General features: G+C 44.6%; 1 protein-coding gene across 4 annotated transcripts in view; it reads right to left on the bottom strand.

Moving 5' to 3' along the window:
* LOC112215694 (protein scribble homolog) overlaps window positions 1-12,538 on the bottom strand; it is a 138,708-nt gene extending 126,170 nt beyond the window's left edge. For 2 of the 4 annotated variants that reach the window (XM_042299175.1, XM_042299176.1), the window contains exon 1: window positions 11,241-12,538. In XM_042299175.1, coding sequence (XP_042155109.1) covers window positions 11,241-11,399 — 159 coding nt within the window. In that variant the 5' untranslated portion in view covers window positions 11,400-12,538. The remainder of the gene's footprint in view (window positions 1-11,240) is intronic. The other 2 variants (XM_042299177.1, XM_042299178.1) reach the window with 2 other exon arrangements.
* Between the last annotated feature and the right edge of the window lie 6,903 nt (window positions 12,539-19,441).

Here is a 19,441-nt window from a genome sequence, read left to right as displayed (position 1 = left end):
TGGTTGAGGGAGAGTTCAGGCGCACAGACGGCAGGGCAGGCAGATTGCTTCAGATTCCAGTCATTCCTGCATTTCCTCTTGCTGGCATCATGTACTACAGAGCTCAGAGGGCCATGCTGGGTTAATTACTCACAGTATACACACTCCTACTCAGAAAGATACAATACAGTACTTAGTCACTCACAAGCCTGGCTTAAGCCACCTCTCAAACAGAAAACTAGGAGAGAATAATAGTTGTTTGCAAAAGTTAACTCTCACTATAGTACTACAACAAAATGTGTTGGATTAAAAACAATGCTGTACACCCTGTCAACACTTTTCAGGAATAACTCTAGCTGCCCTTTTCAAACCATTTTGAACAGATTTCCAAGAACCAGAGTGAACAACTGACGTAGCGGGACAACGACATTATGCAAAAGGGTTCAGTGCTCAGAGCAAAACACTTTCATTGCAGTGTTCTTGCTACATTGAAGGATGAAAATATATGCTTTTTGGGGGGGGCTCAATGGTACAGGATTTATGGGTGGGTGAAATTTGGTTAGTGACTGGTGTGGAATCCTTAATGCTGCACACCTATAAGGCCCGGCGAGCAAAGATATTTTGTCAGACCAAGCATTTCGTTAGGGCACGACTCACATCCACCTGAGACCGGTCAGTGTCAGGCAGGTCACTGCACTTGACCAATGAGGCCTAAGACCGACTTTAAATACCCAAACCGACGCACAGAGAAACAAAGAGCGTGAGAGAATGGTGTCACATTGCGAGGCCACCATGAGTCCATGTCCCCCAATCCCTGTCTCTGTGTAGTTAGTTAGTGGTCCTATGGCACATCATTCCTATCGGTACGCACCATCCGTGCACACAGATGCTCTCAGACGTTAACACCAGCTTCCCGTCACCACCGCCATGGCCCATTGTTTACCTTGGTGGTGGTGACTGAGGGGTAGAGTGCAGGAGGAAAGTCGTGAGATTTACAACAGATGTATACAAGTGCCCGTCTATGGTTGACACTGCCCTGATAGGATTAATGAGCATTACTATCAGGCTGGTTTCGGTGTCATCTGTTTACCGGGGGAAAAAAGGTACGACTTCTACGGGAGGGTTAGTCTGCGCACACGTGCCACACAGAACGCCTGCAGCAGTATCTCCCTAGGGCTTGCAGGGCTCTTCGCACCAAGACAGCCTCCCTGGCTGGATGTTCTCCACCTGACACCATCACTCAGCCTGTCTGGCTGCTCTGTGGTCTGGGGTGGGGGGGGTTAATCCATCTCCGGAATAAATAAAAAACATCTCCAAATGGAAGGGCGGGGCATGATGTGGGACCAGCTGGTCATCATCTCAGACAAAGGAACCTGTTGAATGTGCTATTGCATTAGAGGGACCTCTACCTCTTTCACAATGCTTATCCACTGGCTCCTCACTTCTGGTTACCTTTCACATACTTGGCTCTTCTCAGAAGTGGGACACAGCTTTCGGATTGTGCACACACACACAATGAGGACGTTCGACTTTGATTTGACTTAAGGATTGGCCAGTGCAGACTTCTCTCAGCAGCAGTCTCAATGTCAGCCTTGAGAGATCCATAAAACCAAACTACATCAAAAGAAATGCAGACTAAAAAGGAAGAGTCCTTTGGTGTACTTTCCCATGCTTCTGGGAAACTTACTGCCTTGAGAGACAGACGGAGCCAGGGGAAGGGGGGGAACTAATGTGGGTTTACCGCAGGGAGGACCAGTGGCAGGTGTGATTTATCACCAGTCATGGCCTAGTTCAGCTAACAGAGTCACAGAGGCTGGAATAGAGGGGAAAATACAAATCTGTACAGCACTTTATGGAATCAGGATCTGCACAGTGTAGGCCTAGGCTAGGTCTAGAGATTCTGGCAGAGATCCACTTCTTATGCCTGGCCAGACATTGGGGGGGGTTCTGTGTAGTTTTAAGTGGAGCCCCTGTGGGTCAGTAAAGATGATACTTTCTGGGAGAGGGCTAGGTTGGAAGTGGTTTCATTTTGAAGGCATGTCCCTCCTGAAATATTAAAGGGAAGATATACACCTCCATTAGGTTAAAGGGTGGGAGATGGGATGAATGGATATGTGGTTGTTCGGATCTCACATCTGCAAACAAAACACAATGCTGATGTGTGAAAGACTGACTGCTCTTCGCTCAGACAAATGACTCATATCGGTAAAAGAAAAACAATGGAAACGGTTACATGGCATTCAGTAGTAGCGGAGCCAAGTGGACCCAAAGTCCATCCGGGTGCATTGTTTTCATGGTGTGAATTGTTTGTCAATGTTTCGCTGTTAGGGATGTAACGATTCACCGATTCGCAGCGGTCTCGATTCAAAATGTTTAAGATTTGACTATTGGTCCGCAGATCCCAAACGGATCCAAGTATAGCATGCATCAGTCAGAAATCGATTCGAAAGTTACAAATCGCAATTCACTAACCTTTTGCTCATGTTACTTTCTACCTTTAGAAAATACATAATATTTTGTGACAACTGACGCTTCTGCTTCAATGTCGAACTAAGCATGTGTTGTCAGTCATTGATCTACAAGTCATTTTACATGCCAAACAACCCAAGGAAATATCAGTAGCCTACTCAAACTGCCCCGACTTGATGCACTGCCCCACCCCGAAATATCAGCAGCCTACTCAAACTGCCCCGCTTCGCGCACTGTCCCACTTAGTCTTTGCAGCAAAGTGCCTTGTCCTTGCTAGCATGAAAAGGAAGAGCAGGTAAAGCTGTCCAAAAGCTTGGGGGATGAGCGATCCGCTTTACATGACCGGTTCATCTTCAATCATTGACAGAGATGATTGCCCATGAGAAGGTCTAATGACACTCTGCTTCTCAGAGACACACTGGAGATAGAGGAGTGCTGAAACTGACTAATTCCATTCAGTGTTTTTTTTTTTCATTCGCATTAGGAGGCAGTGTTATTTGGTAAAACCACTGAGGAGCCCTACTTAGCAGCAACACAAAAGACGCATTAAGGAATAGTGAGGATTAAGCGTTGCGTAATGAGAAAACAGAGCTGGGGCTTGATGTTAAGGGCCCAGAACACATGGGCGTGAGTTGGAATTCCTGACTGCGCTCTCCAAGGGTCCTTCTGGGTTCTGTATAGTAAAGGGGTAATCATTATGCCTAGAATTAACACCCGCCACCTGCATTGGTGGGTCTATTTCACCAGCCACGTTGGCGGGTGGTCAGGGCTCCAGTTTGTGAATAAAAATAGTCAAGTATGTTCACATTAATAGTAACAAATGCTGCAGTAGCTGTTTTCAAAGTATTTCCACAGTTTAGTTTCCTAGCTGGTCAATTAATTACACAAAAATCAAAGAACTACGAATCCTATATACTGTCTGGCTGGGGGCTGTGCGCACGTGAAGAGCTGAGTGAAAAATACATTTTTAGAAGCGCTGTGCACAGGCATAAAAGTTCATCTAATTTACTTGAAACAAAGTGATACTTTGTCCTTGTTTCTTGGCTATTTACATTGTTTTGTTCACTAGGCTAAGTTGTTTTTCTGTCTGAGTTTCAATTGCTAGTGAAGAGAAGCTTCTTACTAATCAGACTCAACCTCACAGGAACAAAGTAATACATTTTACTAGTAATACATATGTTTTAGAAACAATACAAAGCATGCTAATCCATTTGGTGTAATTTTTGCAAAAAAAAAAATTGGGGCTGCCTCTGTGGCTGATGGACCAAAAAGTACATTTTATGCCATGGTTGCAATAGTTTTGCATCCAAAACAGTTTATTCCAAATATGAAATTCAAGAGAGTTTCTATTGGACAAATTCAGGTATGTTCCTCCCCGTTTCGCTTCCTTCTGTTTGGTTCTTCAACGGTAAACATTTCCGTAATGAATACACCCCAGAAGAGAGGTCTATGGAGGCAAGCCTCATTTTGTGCCAAGACAGCCTGTGTGTAGCGCTTTCTGTTTGAACAACTTGATCCAACATGTAATTTTGTTCTTCCAGTGTAATACAATGCTGAATAATATTTCTAAAGAAAAAACCTTATCAGGAAAAACAACCTGGAACCATTTGATAAAACATATATTTTTCCCATGCAATGCTTAACTGAAAAAGGCAATACTACAGCACACATAAGCTAGGGTTGCCAGGTGGGGCTCAAGAAACACACAGTGAGTCTAAGACCCTGTCAGGGCATCTGAATCTCCATCTGTTCACACAGTTAAACCCCCTTCCAAAACCTATACAGAAAATCTACCCCTCTAAACTCCACAGCACAATCCCCATTATAGTACTAATTTGTCTCATTGCATAGTACATCCAATTTTCCTTCTGACTGTACAGAGAATATTAATGCCTCATGGGTTGTGTGTGCCAAATGTCATTGAGCATTGCTCAAGCAGACTTGGAAAAACTCAAGCTGACAGCTTTGGGTACACACATCGGGTCTGTGTATGGAGCACTGGGTATAGGCTTGCTGCAGAGTGGCCAATCTCCACAGTGACTTTTGTGAAGGTGGAGTGTGCCAATTATTGTCAATGAGAGCTGGAACACTTGGCGGTGCAATAACACCCACAATCTCTCCATTCGGTCACCACCGTAGGCTGTTACCAGGAGAGGTGTCTGTAGTAGTTGAAAAAGTAAAGGCAATTGAAATCATAATTGAAAAGATGCTTTTCTTTGGGGTAAATCCATTTGAATTCAATCGCTTTTTGACAGCATCCCTTAGGATTCAAACATTACTTTCCATGCATGCTTGCCCAAAGAGGAGGTCAGAAAGTGACTTTTTGGACCTGAATGTCAAAACTTTGAGGAGATAAAGGTGCTCAAGGTTGACCCATTTTGCATACCCCACGCTGGAAAAGATAAACAGTTGAGTTTGATATCATTTAAAAGCTTACAAACAACGTGGTCAAACAAAAAAAATAAAAAATAAAGAATGACATTTTTTTTACCTTTAAAGAGATTCTTCTGCACTTTTGTATACTTTTTAGCCAGTCGTTCTGAAAGTAGTGTTCATGAACAAAAAGTGGTTCCCAGAAATTGTGTACTACGTCACATGCAGTATGTGCAGATATGTGCACCATGTCATTGCTCGCTCTCTCTCGCTCTGCTGTGTGTGCCTCTTGCTAGCTGTCACTCATATGGCGAAGGGCTCATTGGGTGAACTCTATTTGCTAGGGGGCTGGCCCACATGGGAGAAAATGGCGCAGCACAGTTTTCAGAAAAGTCGCTTTCAAACTAGGGATTTAGTGGCTAATTGAGGTAAAACAGTAATTCTGCTCATAGATTATGCATTTATGAATTACATATTGATACATCCTGCCCAATGCGGAATAAGCTTTTTTAAACATAGTAATCACCAAAGTTCTGGAGCATGTCTTTCACATTAATGATCTAAAAACACATCAATTCTAAAAAATAATATCCATATTCACATGCTGCATTTTAGACCCTTACTTCACATGATTTGGGGTTTTTGTGCTGTGCCAGGCCTCAGTTGAGACGCAACCTGCTCTTGAACACAGGGGGGGGCATTATTTCAAACAGGTCCATTCCATGAATTCTATCCCTTCAGACCAGGGTTTCCTTTAGCTGGTAATAGCCGAGCATACAGATAGAGCCTAGTTGAAGCGAAAATGTGTCAGACAAAGCGAGTGCTGCTCCTTCAGCTTCTGTTGCTGCTGGAATGAAACGTGCTTTTATATGCCAATCATTGCGCAACAATTCTAAATTAAATTGTGTGTTAAAAACATTTATGATAACTGTAGAGAGCTAGAGATGCCATGAATAGCCATCATAGCATGACAAGGAGATACCAAATGAGATGAATGAGAGCTCACGATTCTATTATGGTTTGAGCATTCACCATTATTGCCATGTTATCTCCACACGGCCTATTATGGGTCTGACCTCTGATGGCCCCCTCTCTCTCCGAAGCCTTTATGTAAATGCAGGCAAGGGGACCATATACTTTGTGTCTGCACGCAACACGGCCACCTGCTCTGTCACACCACATTTGTGTCTCTCGGCTAAATACAGTTCCGTGTTAGTGGTCCTGAGTGTATGCCTTCTGCCAGCCTCACGGTCCCCTGCACCGCCAGGCCCTCCCTTCAGTGACTGGGCCCAGACATGCTGAGTCAAGCAGACCAGGCGATGCACCTATCGGACCACCATTTTATTACGTTTGCAATTGCAACAAATAATCTGCTCAGACCCCAACCAAGGAACATCAAAAGTCGTGCTATAAATTCACAGACAACACAAAGATTCCTTGATGCCCTTCCAGACTCCCTCTGCCTACCCAAGGACGCCAGAGGACAAAAATCAGTTAACCACCTAACTGAGGATCTCAATTTAACCTTGCGCAATACCCTAGATGCGGTTGCACCCTAAAAACTAAAAAAATTCTCATAAGAAACTAGCTCCCTGGTACACAGAAAATACCCGAGCTCTGAAGCAAGCTTCCAGAAAATTGGAACGGAAATGGCGCCACACCAAACTGGAAGTCTTTCGACTAGCTTGGAAGGACGGTACCGTGCAGTACCGAAGAGCCCTTACTGCTGCTCGATCATCCTATTTTTCGAACTTAATTGAGGAAAATAAGAACAATCCGAAATTCCTTTTTGATACTGTCGCAAAGCTAACTAAAAAGCAGCATTCCCCAAGAGAGGATGACTTTCACTTTAGCAGTGATAAATTCATGAACTTCTTTGAGGAAAAGATTATGATTAATTAGAAAGCAAATTACGGACTCCTCTTTAAACCTGCGTATTCCTCCAAACCTCAGTTGTCCTGAGTCTGCACAACTCTGCCAGGACCTAGGATCAAGAGAGACGCTCAAGTGTTTTAGTACTATATCTCTTGACACAATGATGAAAATAATCATGGCCTCTAAACCTTCAAGCTGCATACTGGACCCTATTCCAACTAAACTACTGAAAGAGCTGCTTCCTGTGCTTGGCCCTCCTATGTTGAACATAATAAACGGCTCTCTATCCACCGGATGTGTACCAAACTCACTAAAAGTGGCAGTAATAAAGCCTCTCTTGAAAAAGCCAAACCTTGACCCAGAAAATATAAAAAACTATCGGCCTATATCGAATCTTCCATTCCTCTCAATTATTTTAGAGAAGGCTGTTGCTCAGCAACTCACTGCCTTCCTGAAGACAAACAATGTATACGAAATGCTTTAATCTTGTTTTTAGACTTCATCATAGCACTGAGACGGCACTTGTGAAGGTGGTAAATGACATTTTAATGGCATCGGACCGAGGCTCTGCATCTGTCCTCGTGCTCCTAGACCTTAGTGCTGCTTTTGATACCATCGATCACCACATTCTTTTGGAGAGATTGGAAACCCAAATTGGTCTACACGGACATGTTCTGGCCTGGTTTAGATCTTATCTGTCGGAAAGATATCAGTTTGTCTCTGTGAATGGTTTGTCCTCTGACAAATCAACTGTAAATTTCGGTGTTCCTCAAGGTTCCGTTTTAGGACCACTATTGTTTTCACTAAATATTTTACCTCTTGGGGATGTTATTCGAAAACATAATGTAAACTTTCACTGCTATGCGGATGACACACAGCTGTACATTTCAATGAAACATGGTGAAGCCCCAAAATTGCCCTCGCTAGAAGCATGTGTTTCAGACATAAGGAAGTGGATGGCTGCAAACTTTCTACTACTAAACTCGGACAAAACAGAGATGCTTGTTCTAGGTCCCAAGAAACAAAGAGATCTTCTGTTGAATCTGACAATTAATCTTAATGGTTGTACAGTCGTCTCAAATAAAACTGTGAAGGACCTCGGCGTTACTCTGGACCCTGATCTCTCTTTTGAAGAACATATCAAGACCATTTCGAGGACAGCATTTTACCATCTAAGTAACATTGCAAAAATCAGAAACTTTCTGTCCAAAAATGATGCAGAAAAATGAATCCATGCTTTTGTCACTTCTAGGTTAGACTACTGCAATGCTCTATTTTCCGGCTACCCGGATAAAGCACTAAATAAACTTCAGTTAGTGCTAAATACGGCTGCTAGAATCCTGACTAGAACCAAAAAATTTTATCATATTACTCCAGTGCTAGCCTCTCTACACTGGCTTCCTGTCAAAGCAAGGGCTGATTTCAAGGTTTTACTGCTAACCTACAAAGCATTACATGGGCTTGCTCCTACCTATCTCTCTGATTTGGTCCTGCCGTACATACCTACACGTACGCTACGGTCACAAGACGCAGGCCTCCTAATTGTCCCTAGAATTTCTAAGCAAACAGCTGGAGGCAGGGCTTTCACCTATAGAGCTCCATTTTTATGGAACGGTCTGCCTACCCATGTCAGAGACGCAAACTCGGTCTCAACCTTTAAGTCTTTACTGAAGACTCATCTCTTCAGTGGGTCATATGATTGAGTGTAGTCTGGCCCAGGAGTGGGAAGGTGAACGGAAAGGCTCTGGAGCAACGAACCGCCCTTGCTGTCTCTGCCTGGCCGGTTCCCCTCTTTCCACTGGGATTCTCTGCCTCTAACCCTATTACAGGGGCTGGGTCACTGGCTTACTGGGGCTCTCTCATGCCGTCCCTGGAGGGGGTGCGTCACCTGAGTGGGTTGATTCACTGTTGTGGTCATCCTGTCTGGGTTGGCGCCCCCCTTGGGTTGTGCCGTGGCGGAGATCTTTGTGGGCTATACCCAGCCTTGTCTCAGGATGGTAAGTTGGTGGTTGAAGATATCCCTCTAGTGGTGTGGGGGCTGTGCTTTGGCAAAGTGGGTGGGGTTATATCCTTCCTGTTTGGCCCTGTCCGGGGGTGACCTCGGATGGGGCCACAGTGTCTCCTGACCCCTCCTGTCTCAGCCTCCAGTATTTATGCTGCAGTAGTTTATGTGTCGGGGGGCTGGGGTCAGTTTGTTATATCTGGAGTACTTCTCCTGTCCTATTCGGTGTCCTGTGTGAATCTAAGTGTGCGTTCTCTAATTCTCTCCTTCTCTCTTTCTTTCTCTCTCTCTCTCGGAGGACCTGAGCCCTAGGACCTGAGCTCCAGGACTACCTGACATGATGACTCCTTGCTGTCCCCAGTCCACCTGGCCATGCTGCTGTTCCAGTTTCAACTGACCTGAGCCCTAGGACCATGCCCCAGGACCACCTGACATGATGACTCCTTGCTGTCCCCAGTCCACCTGGCCATGCTGCTGCTCCAGTTTCAACTTCCACCTGACTGTGCTGCTGCTCCAGTTTCAACTGTTCTGCCTTATTATTATTCGACCATGCTGGTCATTTATGAACATTTGAACATCTTGGCCATGTTCTGTTATAATCTCCACCCGGCACAGCCAGAAGAGGACTGGCCACCCCACATAGCCTGGTTCCTCTCTAGGTTTCTTCCTAGGTTTTGGCCTTTCTAGGGAGTTTTTCCTAGCCACCGTGCTTCTACACCTGCATTGCTTGCTGTTTGGGGTTTTAGGCTGGGTTTCTGTACAGCACTTTGAGATATCAGCTGATGTACGAAGGGCTATATAAATAAATTTGATTTGATAAAGCCCCCCACCTCAGCCTTGATCTGTGTCAGGAAACCCCAGTCAGCATCTGGCCGAACTAGCAGCCGGGTTGAATATTAAACAACTGGATGTCTGCGTGTGCTTTTGTGAGTCCTAGAGCAACACTGAGCTGCTCCCCAACACCCTCCTCTCCCTTTATTTGTCTGTGTCCTTCCTCCAGTGAACATAGGGGCCTGAGCCAAGTCTCAGCCCGCTCAGCTTAGTCATAAACAGAGCTTTTTGGTCAAGTCGGCACAAACAGCCACACACACGGTCCCTCTCATCCCTGTTATGTCCATGTACAAAACTCAGACAAAAGGTGAGTGACATTTTAAGAGCGAGTGCAACTGAGGTCTTGGTTGACAATTCAGATTGTGTTTTTCACTGGATTAGATTGTGAACAATTGCATTCTCTCTGCTAACTTAAGTAATAAATGCAATTTGTGATTCATTACCTTACGTACTGGCGCTTGCATATCTTAATATAATGGCCTGGGACTCAGGGCATGACTCAAGTGGTAGACTGTCAACAGCCTAAGCAGAATACTTAGGCCTAGAAGTGACTACTTACACAGGTATTCAAACTCTCTAGAGATTCTTGTGGACCTGCACACTTCAGTAGACTTTGCCATCTTAGCGTAGCTTCTTATGACCTTGGGTTTGTCGACATGACAGAAGAACTACTGGTGACTGTGCCACTCTCCCCACCACCACCTAGCCATGTCTGAGAGCCTGTCTCAGCATTTCTGAGCAGCAACACATCTTTGATGAACTTGATGTCCATTATCTTGCACAGCCATTCCCTTATCCCATAGCAGAACAATGAACACAGCGGCATAATGAGGCGAAAGTCAAGTCACTCTTACGTCCCAGTGCTCTGGTGTAAATGAGTGTTGGAAGCTGGAGGGGAACATAATGCACAGCCAGTTAACCATCCTGCTCCCCTAAAAATAAACACGAGGGGCATGCCAGCAGAGCTTATGTCATTTGTCATGTAGGAGAGGTGTGAATGGGTTTCCAATCCCACCGGCCTGTGCCGTTACTGCGGGCAACGTAGTGCAGGCCAGCGGACTCCTTTCATCCGCTGAGTCCGTCTGCACATTTGATATCATGCAGCATATGCCCACTCCACTCTGAAGCAGGAGTCTCCTCTGCTTGACTCCACACAGCAAGCATCCAAGGAAGGCAGAGACCTGTTTCTCCTGATTCCTATTCTCTGCTCCTATCAATGTGCTGTTAGCTGACAATGTGCTGTCAGCTGCTCTGAGCAGCCAGCCTGATGGTACACACCTCCTCTCTCAGCTACTTTGATGACACATGCATGGGGAGTAACCATTGACAAGAATAAGAGGACATAAAGGTAGCATCATACCTTCCCGCGTATACAGTCTTAGCCCCCAGAATATGAAAGTAGCCACAACACTCACCCAATATGGTGTTTGGAATTTGAAGGCATTTAAACCCCTTTCTAAATAAACAGTATGTTGTTCCTGCGTGACGGGATTAGTTAGTTAATATGCTCAGTTAATTATACTGATGTTGCCAGATGTTTATAGCAGGCAAAGTAAATCAAAACATCAGCCACCTGTTCCATGGGGGTTGCTCGCGGTTGCATGCATTGATAGAGTGGAGATCATTCCGCTAGCCTTGATTTGACCATGCATAATGGTTTGGATAGCCAGGATAGGCCACAATGTGCTAATGAAAATCACTGGTTGCTTACCTTGGGTAGTTCTCGGAGTTGGTTAGCGTCGAGGAGAAGCTCCTCCAGACTGCGGCTGTAGCGAAATATCTCATCGGGGACATTTTGCAAATTACAATGTCGCTTGTCCACCGACTCGACGTGGCGGTTACAACGCCACAAAGGGATACACTTCAGCATGTCCGGCCGCCGTTATCGATTTGGTTGCCGGCGTTACTCAGCACTCCGCATCGGAGAGAGAAACGGGGAAAGGTTGTGGGAGGGATAGGAAAATGTATACAAATATCGACGTGACAGATGAGTGGGACGTCGAAATCCCGCTGCTCCCGCGTCGAACCAAAAGGGGGAGGCCAAATCCAGTTAAAACCAGGGACACAGAAATTATTCGTCTCGTCAATTGATATCCAAAATTGAGTCTTTTGTTGGCTCTCAGCGACTTAAATCCAACATAAATGTGATAATTACAACAAAAAAATGTAAATACGATTATTAGCTTCCGTGTTTGGAGTCAATGTCTCATTAAAATTATATACGGTTTGCTAATAATCTAAAAAAAAAAAAAAAAAAAAGGCACTTTAAAACAAACTAACGTTCTCATTTCCATAGTTCTGACAACGCAGTCCAGCCACCATTAACGTTAGCTACTAGTACTAGACCGTTTGCTATTTGATACAAGGAAGCTGGCCTGTCTAGCAAGATGGCTAGCTTACTAAGTAAATATTATACGGTTCCCCGTTACAAATGTGTGTTATGTTGCTCAATGCGAGAATGCTGATCGGTAAAATATGACAGGCTGTTGCATGATCGGAATTAGTCCCATGTAGGCACACTGAATGGCCTCTTGAAGTTACGTCTGGAGGGATGGAACTCGTCTGCTGTATTGTCGCTAACGTTACTAGCTTGTGAGCACTCGTGCCTCTTTAGGCTACGGATACAAACTTGCAGTTTAACGATCTACCAAATTCTAAACCAATTCTGGGCAGTCTTTCAAAAGCTGTCTGCACTGAAAACAATAACCAGAAGACGTGACACGTGTAAAGCAACAACTATTGAACCCACAATATCAACAATCTTATGATTTTCCCTCCCTCCTTGAGCCAGGCCGGTGGGGTGTGTGAGGCTGGGCAGGGCTAAACTGGAGGTTACCACTGCTTTTGTGACTTAGCTGTGCACGACTGGGATGCCACGAAGAACAAGTCCGAGATGTTTGTATTTTTGACTACTTATTTTAGCGAACATTGAAGAAATCCTCTCTCGTAAAATATTCCGCTCGGGACTTTCCTCACTCAGACCGGGTGTGTGGCGATATAAGAATGTGGTGGCGATCGCTGACCACTGACTCCTCCCTATTGATGTTGGAGCTGGGTGCGCTCGATTTACAACTGACACCTCGCTCATCTCACACGCATGCCTAGTGCCTACTCAGAATTTCCTTCATATTTTGCTAGAATGAATATACATCCAAATCAAATCAAATTTGCTAGAATGAATAGAGATGATATCGGCCTTAGTTTTTTGGAGGACAACTACTGCCCGACACTGATAGGACTGCATACGCCGGTCAGCGCAGCCACACATATCCAGGAAAATAAAATCAAGTGCATCAATTTTGTCCTCCTCCCTCCCTCCCTCCCCCCGGCAAACACCCAAGCTGCAAATAGGTAATAGCGCCCCCAAGGGGCTAGGAGGTATTCAATATAAGTTTTAGAAGAGGGTTGGCTTTATTCTGGTTTTCATTCTGACTTCAGAGTCTGGAATGGCTCTTTGATGTTGTTGGCACAATGTGTCAATAATAATACTGAAGAGGGCTGTGTTTCTCACTCAAACACCCACATGCACAGCCCCCGAGGCCGCCCCCTTCCATTAAAACAGTTGAATTTTCTATTTCAAACACATTTTCAAGTTCACCCCCAAAAAAAGAGAGAAGAATGAAACCCGTCACTCAACTTCTGAGCGAATATTGCATCAACCGGAGTCCTGTGTGTCCAGACCTGTGTGGTCACAGCTCACCCGAGGGTCGCGTCAGCCAGGCCAGGTTGGCTTTATGTTAAAGATTGAAAAAGCTCTACTTTTGTTGCTTAATAAATTGCCCCATCTAGCGGTAATGAAAGCGAAGTAGACAGACTGCACAGCCGAATTCAGCAAATGCGAAATGTAATAACACAAGTTTGCGAAAGCGGGTCCGATGACAGGTGGATACAGCGCCAGTCAAAAGTTTGGACACACCTACTCATTCAAGGGGTTTTCTTTATTTTTTTACTATTATTCTACATTGTAGAATTGAAATACATTATAGAATAATATTGAAGACATCAAGACTATGAAATAACACAAAGAAACATGTAGTAACCAAAAAAGTGTTAAACAAATCAAATTATATCTTTTTAGATTCTTCAAAGTAGCCACCCTTTGCCTTGATGACAGCTTTGCACACTCCTGGCTTTCTCTCAACCAGCTTCAGTTTTATCTAAATCTCTTCATTCAAAGACTCAATCATGGACACTCTTACTGACAGTTGTGGCTGATTTGCATGATGTGTTGTTGTCTCTACCTTCTTGCCCTTTGTGCTGTTGTCTGTGCCAAATAATGTTTGTACCATGTTGTGCTGCTGCCATATTGTGTTGCTACTATGCTGTTGTCATGTGTTGCAGCCATGCCATGTTGTTGTCTCAGGTCTCTCTTTATGTAGTGTTGTCTCTCTTGTCGTGATGTGTGTTTTGTCCTATGGTTTTATTTTATTTTTAATTCCAGCCCCCGTCCCTGCAGGAGGCCTTTTGCCGTTTGGTAGGCCGTCATTGTAAATAAGAATTTGTTCTTAATTGACTTGCCTAGTTAAAAAAGGTCACATAACATTTTTTTAAATACAAATGAGGTAGTCCCTGGAATGCATTTTTAATTAACAGGTAGGCCTTGTTAAAGGTTAATTGGTGGAATTTCATCCTTCTTAATGCGCTTGAGCTAATCAGTTGGGTTGTGACAAGGTAGGGGTGCTATACAGAAGGTAGCCCTACTTGGTAAAAGATCAAGTCCATATTATGGCAAGAACAACTCAAAAAATCAAAGAGAAACAACAGCCCATCATTACTTTAAGACATGAAGGAACATTTCAAGAACTTTTAAAGTTTCTTCAAGTGCAGTCGCAAAAACCATCAAGCGCTATGATGAAACTGGCTCTCATGAGGATCGCCACAGGACAGGAAGACCCAGAGTTACCTCTGGGGCAGAGGAAAAGTTCATTAGAGATACCAGACTCAGAAATTGCAGCCCAAATAAATGCTTCACAGAGTTCAAGCAACAGACACATCTCAACATCAACTGTTCAGAGGAGACTGCGTGAATCAGGCCTTCATGGTCGAATTGCTGCAAAGAAACCCCTACATAAAGGACACCAATAATAAGAAGATACTTGCTTCTTAACATGAGCAATGGACATTAGACTGGTGGAAATCTGTCCTTTGGTCTGATGAGTCAAAATTTGAGATTTTTGGTTCCAACCGCTGTCTTTGTGAGACGTGGAGTATGTATGAATGAAGCATGGAGGAGGAGGTGTGATGGTGTGGGGGTGTTTTGCTGGTAACACTGTCTGCCTTGAATTCTAAATAAATCACAATCTTAACCTGCATGGCTACCACAGCATTCTGCAGCAATACGCCATCCCATCTGGTTTGCACTTAGTGGGACGATCATTTGTTTTTCAACAGGAAAATGACCAAACACACCTCCAGGCTGTGTAAGAGCTATTTGACCAAGAAGGAGAGTGATGGAGTGCTGCATCAGATGACCTGGCATCCACAATCACCCAACCTCAATGCAATTGAGATGGTTTGGGATGAGTTGGACCGCAGAGTGAAGGAAAAGTAGCCAACAAGTGCTCAGCATATGTGGGAACTCCTTCAAGACTGTTGGAAAAGCATTTCAGGTGAAGCTGGAATGTCAAGAGTGTGCAAAGCTGTCATCAAGGCAAAGGGTGGCTACTTCGAAGAATCTAAAATTGAAAATATATTTTAATTTGTTTAACACTTTTTTGGTTACTACATGATTCCGTTGTGTTATTTGTTTTCACCATCATTCTACAATGTACACAATAGTAAAAATAATAGTTTCTGTATGTGTTTTGATCTCTTCACTATTATTTTACAATGTAGAAAATAGTGAAAATAAAGAAAAACCCTTGAATGAGTAGCTGTGTCCAAACTTTTGACTGGTACTCTATGTGACCTCATTCATGGTAGACAGTTACCAACAAGTTTTCAGGCATAATTTGCAAAGATATGATCAAGCTACGACCAATAAATGATTTAACCTTGAAAAAAAGAGCCTCCAGAATCTACAGACAGATGTCAAGTAAAATAGGCTTAAAACTGTGGGAATTTCATACATACAAATAACTTTAGAGGTTATATTCCCATGTACTAAATAAAAAATAATAATAATAATGTTTTGCGTTATATGCAGTAGGAGCGAATGTGCCTTCTATGGTCTTGCTCTAGCCAACAGCTGGCAGATACAGTGTGGGTTGGGTACATACAAACTGTAGCTAGGTTTCCATCCAATTGGCGACAGATTTTCATGCGAATATTCTAAACTCTTCATAAAGAAAAGGTGCAAATTTTCCCACCAGTGGTGTGTTTAATTTATGGAGGACCACAAACAATATCATCGCGTGACTCCAGATTTACTTCAACATGATGGTCATTATATCAATATTTGCTGCATAAAAGTGTTTCCACAGGCATTTATCGCATAATTAATTTTACAGACAGAAAGATCCCACTATGTCAAAAGAACAAATTATCTGTCGGCATTTATAAAATAATTTGGAATCATCCTTTTTCAATCAATCAATAAAATTGTATTTGTCAATTGTGCCGAATACAACAGGTGTAGAGCCCTTTCCCAACAATGCAGAGTTAAAAACTATGAACAATTAGCTAAATAAAAAAAGGAAATAGTAACACAATACAATAACAATAACAAGGCTATATAAAAGGAGTCCCGGTATGGAGTCAATGTGCAGGGGTATGAGGTAGTTGAGGTAATTGGAGGTAATACTGCATGTACATGTAGGTAAGGGTAAAAGTGACTAGGCAATCAGGATAGATAATAAACAGAGTAGCAGCAGCGTATGTGAAGAGTATGAAAGTGTGAAATTGTTTTGTGTGTGTGAGCGTATTGGAGTGTCAGTGTAGTATGTGTGGGTGTGTGGGTAGTGTCCAGTGAGTGTGCATAGAGCAAGTGCAAGAGAGCCAGTGAAAAAAAACTACCCTCTGTAACGTCTTACGGTCGGATGCCAAGTAGTTGCTATACCACAAGGTGATGGAGCCAGTCAAGATGCTTTCAATGTTGCAGCTGTAGAACTTTGAGGATCTGAGGGCCCATGACCAATATCTTTAGCCTCCTTAGGGGGAAGAGGCATTGTCGTACCCTCTTCATGACTGTGTTGGTGTGTTAGGACCATGACATGTCCTTAGTGATGTGGACACTGAGGAACTTGAAGCTCACGACCCGCTCCACTCCAGCTCTGTCGATGTGAATGGGGGCATGCTTGACCCTCCTGTAGTACACAATCAGCTCCTTTGTCTTGTTTCCGTTGAAGGATACTTTGTTGTCCTGGCACCACATTACCAGGTCTCTAAACTCCTCCCTATAGGCTGTTGTTGTCGTTGGTGATCAGGACTTCTACCGTCATGTCGTCGGCAAACTTAATAATGGTGTTGGGGTCGTGCACGGCCATGCAGTTGATGGTGAACAGGAAGTACAGGAGGGGACTAAGCACGCACCCCTGAGGGGCCCCGTGTTGAGGGTCAGCGTAGCGGAAGTGTTGTTGCCTACCCTCACCACCTGGGGGCGGCCCGTCAGGATGTACAGGATCCAGTTGCAGAGGGATGTGTTCAGTCCCATGGAACGCTGAGCTGTAGTCAATGAACAGCATTCTCAAGTAGGTGTTCCTTTTGTCCAGGTGGGAAAGGGCAGTGTGGCATGCAATATAAATTGCATCTCCTGTGGATCTGTTGGGGTGGTATGCTTTGGGATGATGGTGTTGATGTGAGTAATGACCAGCCTTTCAAAGCATTTCATGGCTACAGATGTGAGTGCTACACGGTGATAGTCATTTAGACTGGTTACCTTGTCGTTCTTGGGTACAGGGACTATGGTGGTCTGCTTGAAACATGTAGGTATTACAGACTGGTTCAGGGAGAGATTGAACATGTCAGTGAAGTCACTTGCCAGCTGGTTAGCGCATGCTCTGAGTAAGCATTCTGGTAATCGGTCTGCGCCTGCAGCCTTATGAATGTTAATCTGTTTAAAGGTCTTTATCACATCAGCTACGGAGATCGTCCGGAACAGCTGGTGGTCTAATGTATGGTTTAGTTTGCTTGCCTCGAAGCGAGCATAGAAGGCATTTAGCTCGCCTGGCAGGCTCGCATCACTAGGCAGTTCGCGGCTAGGTTTCCCTTTGTAATCCGCAATAATTTGCAAGCGCTGCCACATCCGACGAGCGTCAGAGCTGGTGTAGTAGGATTAGTCCTGTACTGACGCTTTGTCTGTTTGATGGTTCGTCGGAGGGCAAAGCAGGATTTCTTGTAAGCGTCGGGATTAGTGTCCCGTTCCTTGAAAGTGGCAGCTCTAGCCTTTAGCTCAGTGTAGATGTTACCTGTAATCCATGGCTTCTGGTTGGGATATGTGCAATCGGAAAGTACTCAGACCCCTTGACTTTTTCCACATTTTGTTGTGTTACAGCCTGAATTTAAAATGGATTAAATTGAGATTTTATGTCACTGATCTGCACACAATACTCCATCATGTCAAAGTGGAATTATATTTTTTAGAAATGTTTACAAGTTAATTAAAAATGAAAAGCTGAAATGTCTTGAGTCAAAATGTATTTAACCCTTTTGTTATGGCAAGTTTTTAAAACAGAGTTAATTTTTTATTTTTTTATTTAACATTTTTTGTTAATTCCATATCTAATTGGTAGTTACATTTTTGTCTCATCACTGCAATTCCTGTACGGACTCGGGAGAGGCGAAGGTCGAGAGCCGTGTGTCCTCCGAAACACAACCCTGGGAGACAAATTCACCTTTCAGCAGAACGAAAACAGCAGTAAAACACAAGGCCAAATATACACTGGAGTTGCTTACCAAGACGACATTGAATGTTCCTGTGGCCTAGTGTAAGGGGTTGCGTAATCGGTGGCAGGGAAGTCAGACGCAGGAGAGCAGAACTTGGTATTAGCCGGAGCAGTTTAATAGCAAAACCCACGGCATAAAAACAACAAGAATAAGTTGGGTACAAAACCCGTTGCGCACCAAACAACACGTGCACAAGCACTTACAATAAACAATCCTAGACAAAGAGATGCAGGGAACAGAGGGTTAAATACACAACAAATTATTGAGGGAATTGAAACCAGGTGTGAGGAAAAACAAGACAAAACACAAGGAAAATGAAAAGTTGATCAATGATGGCTAGAAGACCGGCGACGCCGACCGCCGGCGGCGGAAGTCATGACAGTGCCCCCCATTGACGTGCGGCCCCAGCAGCACACCGACGCCGGCCTCGGGGACGACCTGGAGGGCGAGGCGCAGGGCGATCCGGAAGGAGACGTTGGAATTCCCACAGCATTGAAGGGTCCAACACATCCTCCACCAGAACCCAGCACCTCTCCTCCGGACCGTACCCCTCACACTCCACGAGGTAATGAAGGACCCTCGCCCAACGCCTCGAATCCAGGATAGAGGGGGCGGAGGAACCTTCCGCACCTCAGACTCGTGGAGCGGGCCAACCACCACCGGCCTGAGGAGAGACACATGGGACGATAATCAGGGGTAAGTTGTAACCTATAACAAACTTTGCTCACTCTCCTCAGGACTTTAAATGGCCCCATAAACCGCAGACACAGCTTCTGGCAGGGAAGGCAGAGGGACAGGTCGAGAGCCAGAGCCGGTGCCCCGGTTCAAACACCGGGGCCTCACTGCGGTGATGGTCTGTGCTGGTTTTCTGGCGCAGCATGGCCCGCTGGAGGTGAACATGGGCAGCGTTCCATGTCTCCTCCGTGCGCTTGAACCAGTCGTCCACTGCAGGAGCCTCGATCTGACTCTGATGCCAAGGCGCCAGAACCGGCTGGTACCCCAGTATGCACTGGAAGGGGGAGAGGTTAGTGGAGGAGTGGCGAAGCGAGTTCTGAGCCATCTCGGCCCAGGGCACGAACGCTGCTCACT

Source organism: Oncorhynchus tshawytscha, linkage group LG16 (genome assembly GCF_018296145.1).
Source record: "Oncorhynchus tshawytscha isolate Ot180627B linkage group LG16, Otsh_v2.0, whole genome shotgun sequence".
Taxonomy (NCBI): domain Eukaryota; kingdom Metazoa; phylum Chordata; class Actinopteri; order Salmoniformes; family Salmonidae; genus Oncorhynchus; species Oncorhynchus tshawytscha.
The sequence above is the reverse complement of the archived record's forward strand: the minus strand, read 5'-3'. Positions and strand labels throughout refer to the sequence as shown.